We start from the raw sequence: 8,939 nt of genomic DNA on the forward strand, positions 1-8,939 counted from the left end.
TTAAAAATATTAAAAATATTAATTAATAAACATTTCATAATTAAAACAATAAAATAAACGATAATGACAATATTTTATGTGTTAAAACATAAATAGAATAAACATAGATACTGTTTGTTAGGACAGTCCTTACAAAATATTACAACTTTTAAAGCCAAATTTCTTCTAACTGTTGTGTCTATCTTGTTAACATTTTTCTTTAATAGATCTTTTTTATATAAAATTAAAGATTAACATCTATTTTAATTAATTATTAAAAAAATAATACATTAATATTTTAAATAAAAAAATTATCGAAAGATGATTCCATTCTGTGTGAATCATCGATGATTTACGGCATCAATATCGCATCATAATTACGTATGACATCAGAATGTATTTTATGATTGTTTCTTTTTATATACAGAATATCAATTTGAACGAAAAGTATATAAGTAGTCACAATGACTAATGCAGCGGAACATATTAATAGTGATAAGACAATTCCGAAAAAATTTTCACGTATTGTATTATATATACGGAAAGAATGGTTTTGTTAAAAACTTGCCGTCAATGCCGCGAAAAGTTTTAACAAAGTTGTAGCAATCAGTTTGAATCTTCTATATAATTATTTTGATGATCTAAACAAAATTATGTTTTCAAATCTCTATCTAGCTAAATTTTTAGATATTTTAACAAAATCGTTTCTTTGTATACGACATATTTACTATTACCTACATCATACGAAATTGTTAAGATTCCCCAACCACGGATGGCTATGAATGATAATATAATAGTAGCGAGATATCCTCCACCTGTGACCGTCAATTTTGAGGCTGCTGTGGTACACATTAAAGACGCAACAGTTAAACCACCAATGCGATACCAGGTTGCGTATTTCTATCCAAGTCCAACATAAAAAAGAGGTATGTTTTAAGATATGATGAATAAATTATGACAGTCAAGAATTATGTATGTAGAATAACGTATTTATTATACATACATATATAGAATATTATATTTATTATACATATAACTGAATAAAGAAATAATAAGCTCTCTTTATTTTCGTAAATTTTATTCGCGCACCGCAACGTAAGTAATATTTTAATAAAATATCGTAAAAATAGGCGTTAATAAGTCTGTTCTTGTTATTTCAGATTACATGAACGTGCCCTCGCAATACGTGACCTGAATTTTATAAGCTCTTGGACGCGAGAAAATGAATAAGGTACCTACGTGATTGCGATGAGGGAAAAAGACCAGGGCAAAGCCCAAGATAATTCCTACTATAATTCCCAGAAGAAAATCTCGAATCCCGCCGGGAATATAGGACCACCACTCTGTTCTTCCATCATCTAGGAAGATGCATGGCTCGCTTTATGGAAAGCTCTTTGTACGTTTAGACTTTTTTGTATAGCTCGCCACCAGCTTACTCGAAGTTACAAATCATTAATGTGTTAATCGTGGAAGATATGAAACATTTACTACATTGATACCGTAATTCATAGAGTAAATGTCATAATACAAGGGCAAGTCAATAAGTTCTTAGAAAATCTGTCAGAAGGCACTCACAGTGTCATGTTACATTACTTTTTGATAAGTAGCATCTTTCAACTAATTACTGTCAAATTTTGAGCGGAATTCATCGCGTGGTTTCATTTCTGTGAGACGATTAAAGCAAACAACCTTTATATTTTTTGCAAAATGGAAAAAAACGAGTTTCGTGCAGTGATCAAGCATTTACATATGAAAGGTTTAACATCGAAAGAAATCAAGGCCGAGATAATGGATAATGTTCATAGCACATCTGTACCAGCGTTTGCGACTGTATACAATTGGATAAATGAATTTAAATGTGGTCGTACATCCATATGTGATGCATCTCATTCGGGACGTCCAATTGAGGCTGCTACGCCAGAAATCATCGATAAAGTCCACGATATTTGACTGATCGACGAGTGAAAGTGTGCGAGCTTGTTGACGCCACAGGCATATCACATGGCATAGTGATTTCAATTTTGCACGAACAATTGGGTATGAAAAAGCTATCGGCAAGATGGGTGCTGCGTTTGTTCACTGTGGATCATAAGAGCGACCGTGTGATGATTTCAAAACAATGTTTGAAGATATTTCAACGTAATCCAGGTGAATTTCTGCGTCGATTTATTACTGTGGGCGAAATATGGATCCATTACTTCACACCCGAGACGAAGGAACAGTCAAAACAATGGACTTCACCGGGTGAACCAGCTCCGAAGAAGGCGATGATCGTGAAGTCGGCCGAAAGGTGATAGCCACAATTTTTTGGAATGCGCGCGGTATAATTCATATCGATTACCTTCCGTCGAAGCAAACGATCAATGGCGATTACTACGCATCCTTATTGGACCGTTTCAACAATATTTTAAAGAAAAAACGTCTCCATTTGGCAAAGAAGAAAGTACTCTTTCATCAAGACAATGCACGGGTTCACATGTGCTCGGCACCGATGACCAAATTCAACGAATTCTGCTACGAATTGCTTCTCCATCCAGCATATTCGCCAGATTTAGCCCCCTGCGACTATTTCCTGTTTCTAAACTTGAAGAAATGATTCAGAGGAAAGAGATTCACCACCAGAGAGCAGCTCATCGCCGAAACAGAGGCTTATTTTGAAGGGTTGGACAAATCATATTATTCGGACGGCTTGAAAAAGTTGGAGAATCGTTGAATCAAGTGTATCGAGTTGAAAAGAGACTGTGTTGAGAAATAAAAATGAATCGATAAAAAAAAAAGTGTTTTCCTATGTTTTTCTAAAAACTTATTGACTTGCCCTCGTATGATTTATTGAAGATATATGGTCTTTGAGAACGATTTTTATTTCTCTTTTATTGAAATTATAATCTGAATGTAAATTATAATTTGAATGTTAATGCAGAAAAACAACTAATCAATTTTTATCAAAATTCTTATTAACATTTTTTAATTCTTGTTGAAAATTTTAAATATTTTTTTTTCGTGTATAAAATTGTTTGTATTATTCGATTATTTAAAAAAAAAAAGATTGGGAATTAATTAACTATTGACTGTTGAAATTAATTAACTGTTGATTGGCAAATAGTATTGAGCCATCAAACTGTAATGATTGGATTCTCAATGGTAATGCAGGGTTTACAATATCGTATGCTAAAAACGAAAGAGAAGCAGATAGAAAACAAAGCCACAATGTGGACATCGTCAATAGACGCTGCAGTACACAACAAGCTGATGAGTCTTTTATCTACTCCGTAACAATAGAAGTTGTAGTAAATTGACCAATCATAGTCGATTATTCTTCTCATATTCGACTGTGATTGGTTAATTTTCTACAACTTATGATTCTACGACCGCTATAACTTTTATTGTAGACCCCACATAACTATTGTGACGCTTAAAGAATATGATTCAGGAGACTGGGCATTGGTTACTATTGCAACTTAATACTATTTTTAGATTATGAATAATAACGATTGGAGAGACTAATGATTGCTATTCATAACTTGGTTACATTCTTTCATTAATCATTACTACTGAGTTGTAATAATAACTATTGCCCAGTGAGAAACGATAATGGAATCGATATTGAATCGATGTCGATTCGATGTCGAAATTATCAAATCGATGTTGATTCGACATCGATTTCATTTCTCACTGGGTAGTCCTCCCAACTATATGTTTTAGTCCAGATCTACAATAGGTGTTTTAATCCTTAAGCCATAAAAAATTGACCAATTACAGTCAAATGCATAAAGAATAATTGATTATGATTCGTCCATTTCTTATGGCTTAAGACTTAAAATATCTATTGTATATCCGGGTTTAAGACGATTAGTTGTAGTGTAAGTAGGACTTACACATAGACGATTTATGACGATTGACACATGACTATATATATATACTACTACATCAATATGCTACTATAATTTCACTCACATATGTCACGCATACACATAAATTTACGTATAACAATAACGTTTTAATTATACGATAAAAAATTACGTGAATTAGCCAATGTATTATTACGTTTTTCTTACGATTTCTGTATACCGTTGCTAAAAACGAAAGAGAAGCTGATGGAAAACAAAGCCACAATGTGGACATCGTCAATGGACGCTGCAGTACACAGCAAACTGAGGAGTCCTTTATCTTCTCCGTAACCCTGTTCAGCTAAACTCAGCATACAGCTGATCGTTATTACAGGAGACATGCAAGCCACAATCGATCTTGAAAAGAATTTATTATTACATAAATCGTTTTTGTATTTTTCTAATAATATAATAATCTTACAATTATTAATCTAGATTATTGTCCTAAATTTTTTAAGATACAACACATATCATTATCAATATTCTGTAAGGAAAGAATGCTTTTGACGAAATATCTAAAAAATGTTTATGAAATATTTAAAAATTTAACTAAATATAGATCTGAAAATAATTATGCTGCGCTATCAAAATAATTAGTAAGAATCTCAAATATGATTATGATAATAATTCTGCAAAAAGTTTTGACATTTTGACAACTCTATCTTGAGTAATGTAATTGTTTAGCTAGTCCAACATAATTTCAGATCTGTAACTTTAGATTCCAAAACCGTTCTTTGTGTTTATGACTTTATGAAATTACTCTTTATTCAATTGTGTTTAATAAAGTATTTACTATTAGCGACTGTTACATTAACAAACATAATACTATTCAATATAATATATACAAGAATAAAGTCTTTTACAGAATTTTGAATATTGAAAATAATATTGAGAAAGGAGGAAAGTCAATAAAGTCGTTTTTGGATCTCTGGTAAAATAAATATGGTTATTGGTATCAAAATTAATTAAAAAATGTTTAAATTTTTGGAATAATTAATGAATAGAAATTTTTAAATGTAATTTCGATTGAATTTTTAATAATTTTTATATTAAATTAGAATTCAATTATATGATAAAGACAAGAATTTCCATCAATAGTGGATTTTCATGAGTATCTTGATGAAAAGTAGACGTAGTGTTAACTCACCCTGTCATTAAAGCCCAATTCCATGGGAATTCGAGAAGATATTTGCATGAGACAGTGACAGCCAACATCTCGATAGTGCACGGGACGAGCGATAGGATCGTCACAAACACCGGATGCGCCCTCAGAGCGGTTGTTGTCAGCTGCAGGCCGGCACGTACCATGATGAAGGTCAAGCAGAAGATCCTGATCTTGGAGGTCGTGCGCGGCCCGATCACTTCGTATATATTGTAGACATCGGTATTACGTATTATTACACCAGCAAGAAGCATGCCAAAAATAGGCGGAAGGTGCAGACGAGGAATGTAAGCAAGACTCCAACCGAGCGCGTAAGAAAAAATGACAAGAACGAAAAGGCCAAATATACTGCCGCCTGGTAGTACCATGTCACCCAGCAAGAAATATAAAATGGCCCAGGTCAGGAGGGTCAGGCCGCTCACTGTCGCGAACCAGAAGAGATCTGCCCACGTTATCTGTAGTTCGAAAAACGTGAAGATTATATCGGTCACAAGAATCTCTCGTAATATTGGGATGCAGAAAGTTGCGCGGTGACAGCAAGTATTGTCATCATATTCTTCCTCCTCATCTGTCTGCATCGAGCTAGAATGCGTAATTATATGTTTAATGATTCTATAATTTAGAACTATAGTATCAATATATTTCGCGATTGCTGAGCTAAATGGAAATGGTTTTGTTTCCTTAATGATTAATAAAATAAATATATAGCATTGCTTGTTTAGATATTAAAAATATTAAGATTTAGAATTATTCATACGTTGAGATTCACTTACTTCTCTCGTATCTGTTTATCATTCGATGCTTGAGCATCTGCGGAAGTGGATGCAATTGGTTCATCTTTAGGAATAGGTTGCATACGATACAATTGCAAAGTCCGTTTAATCTACTTGTACGGCTTATATGCATCAAATGGTAATTTGAGATTGAATTTCTTATTGGTTTCTGTTGCATGTACTAATGTACAAATATAATGGTGTTGTATTCGCATTTGAAAGTATGTAACATACACATGACACATGTATTTTGATGTATTTGATTCAATCAATTTTGCACTACAAAAAGAGACACATTCACTCCAATATACGTATATTTCGTATATATATACGTAAATATAGATACTCCAATATACATTTATTACGTAAATATAGACTACGTTTACACGGCCCGATTTACGCTGAAGTTATAACATTGATGTTATGAAACTAGGCAATCATAACTATTCTTCTGAAGAATGGAATGACCATGATTAGCCAGTTTCACAACATCGATATTGTTCTTCGGCATAAATCAAGCCATAGTCATTGTCACAGACTTCTCTATATATAATATACATATGTATATAGAAGTTGTCTACTCCATTGTGGAGCTTTTCATTTAGTGACACAAGTCGGCACAAGTATCATTCCATCTTTCTTTACATTTTGTAAGTAATAAAGATAGAATGACGTTTGTGTCAACTTGTGTCATCAAATGTGAAAAGCATCTTTTGTAGAATTAGAGAGGTGAAGTATTGCGCACGATGGGATATGGATGGGCGAATTTCAACCAATCAGTGGCATCATGCATGGCATTTCAAGATTATGTCGGCCATGATGAAATTATCTACGCTAACACAGGAAAAAAACCGTAATATAAAAATGATTAATAAAATAAATACGGTATTTTAGAATATATAATATATATATGATAAAATAAATTAATAAATCTGATTTTCTTCAACTGCTATTGACGTTTGAATAAATGACATTTCGCCAGCTGCTTGTTTTTCGCATTGCCACTGGCGTTTGTTTGGCTAAACTCCCACTATTTTACTGACTACTGCATATCTCTTGAAATGCTTCATTTTTCTGATTCCACATTACTGAAATATTTTTTTCTCCACTACTCAAATATTTTGGTCCAAAACGCACACATTAAGTTTTTGGAATAATTGTAAGAAAATATACATTTTTAAAGATTTATAATATACGTAACTAAAATTCCATTAACATTTTATTTTATCGAATTCTTGCTATATGATGTTTAAAAGTCTTTTCAATCGTTAATCAAAAACCTTAGAAATATCCAACGTTATCTTTTTTCGGATTTATGTCGCAAAGTTTCATCTCTAAATGCAAATAGATGCTATTATCTGCATCGATGTACTCGTTCTTTAAATTATTCCATAATCGAGACGGTTTCTTCCGTGAAATATTCGCGTTTCTAGGCGCCTGCCGTAATATCTTTTTCTTAGTGACGAGATCATCGAGGTATATATCCCGTGAAATAGAAAGAGAAGTATAGTGGAGAAGAACGGAACGTGATAGACGGAGAGGAAGAAATGAGAGAAGCTTTTAAAGAAGGCAGCCGACAGTTCGAAGAACTTCAAAGGATTTCCCGGATATTGAATAATTCCTGGTACGCATCGTCTTATGAAATATTCCTGGTTTAACAAAACGTCACGTTCGACCGGTCAGAAATTCACGTTAGCGAAGTATTATGGCAGATCTGAATATAATTGCCACGATTATTTTGTGTACGATTGATCCCTCCCTGATCGTATTGAAAAGGTTTAATTCGCCTCTCGTCTAATATTTAAGAGACGATTTTATTGAAGCAAAGCACGTGCATCCATCTTCTCTTCGAAAATTCGTAGAGATCGATTCGCAGTCGGGAAGTAATTTTAGTACGCCACGATTTTTCATAGCTATACTGACATTAACGATGAATCGCAGGAAAAATTGCGCGTGCACTGTGGAAAATAGTCTGTAGAAGTAGCTTTCAGTATCTACAATCGAGTTACGTTAATGTAGGTCGCGCTTACGATCACACCGCGAACTCTTAGAGACTCCGAAATTTGCCGCTTTAGTGGAGGATGACGGTTGAATAGTCGAGGAAGAAAGTATGCTCTACAGTTGATAGTCCGGGAGATTGCGTGAAAAAATCGTGACTATTTTATAAAAGCTAGTTTTTTCAAATTTGATTGTATTTACGATAAAAATCAAAGATGCTAGAGTCAGCAAGTCAGGTTAAAACTTCTAGCACCGGTATTATTTTAAAGGCATTAAAAAAAATAGTGTCACCAAAGCATTTTATAAAAGCTGAAAATTTATCAACTACGATTAATTTTACTAACTCTTATAAATTTTGAAATAAGTATATATATAAATATTTTCAAGTTTAGGATTTGTGGACGCAATATTTTGACTTCTCAAGATTATTATAATGCTATTTTGATGTAAAATTATCGATTAAAAAAAAAATAGAATAAAAAATTACAATTTTTCCCAAAAAAATCAGCTGTAACTTTTTTTTTTACTTTATTTTTGACAAATTCTGATGGCAGATTCTGAAAGAGCAAGAAATTTACATCAGAAATGACATTTGAATTTTTTCAAGAGCATTAAAATAACAAATAAGGCTGCTGAAAATTAATTAAAAAATGCATTTATTTAGACGTTAATGAATTAAACAGCAATAATTCTGTCTTTCATATTTTCAAATTAAAATACTTTTAATTATAAAGAGAGTTTAATTTTTAGATATAGAATAAGTTAGATATCTGTAGAATAAGATTTAACAATTCTAAAATATAATTTTATTATAAAAATTTTTAGATTTTTGTTGAGAATATATCAACTTTAAAGAATTCTGTTATGATTTTATAACATGAGTGATTAGCTGCAAAAAATATTTCGAAAAATTTAAAAAAAAAAGAAATTTATCAGAAATTCGTGAAGCTTAACCATTCGACTAACTCAGCGATCTTTGCGCGACAATAGCATCGTCCAACCCCTCGCAGCATCACCAACCACCCACTCCGCCGTAGGATTCTCTTAACCCCTCTTGTCCCATTTACCCTCTCCAGCATCCGTGGTTCACTACCACTTGACGCTTCCACCCCCGTAAGAATATTCAGTTCGCGAGCGATG

The 8,939-nt window shown here is 32.8% G+C and overlaps 1 protein-coding gene across 2 annotated transcripts in view; it reads right to left on the reverse strand.

Moving 5' to 3' along the window:
* LOC108755203 (sodium/hydrogen exchanger 9B1-like) overlaps window positions 1-6,187 on the reverse strand; it is an 8,608-nt gene extending 2,421 nt beyond the window's left edge. For both annotated transcript variants that reach the window (XM_018498086.1, XM_018498088.1), the window contains exons 1-5: window positions 5,802-6,187; window positions 5,014-5,610; window positions 4,048-4,223; window positions 1,219-1,337; window positions 718-879 (exon numbers count right to left, since the gene is read on the reverse strand). In XM_018498086.1, the coding sequence (XP_018353588.1) occupies window positions 718-879; window positions 1,219-1,337; window positions 4,048-4,223; window positions 5,014-5,610; window positions 5,802-5,884 (1,137 nt within the window). In that variant the 5' untranslated portion in view covers window positions 5,885-6,187. The remainder of the gene's footprint in view (window positions 1-717; window positions 880-1,218; window positions 1,338-4,047; window positions 4,224-5,013; window positions 5,611-5,801) is intronic.
* Window positions 6,188-8,939: the final 2,752 nt, after the last annotated feature.

This window comes from Trachymyrmex septentrionalis, unplaced genomic scaffold, assembly GCF_001594115.1.
Source record: "Trachymyrmex septentrionalis isolate Tsep2-gDNA-1 unplaced genomic scaffold, Tsep1.0 scaffold86, whole genome shotgun sequence".
NCBI lineage: Eukaryota > Metazoa > Arthropoda > Insecta > Hymenoptera > Formicidae > Trachymyrmex > Trachymyrmex septentrionalis.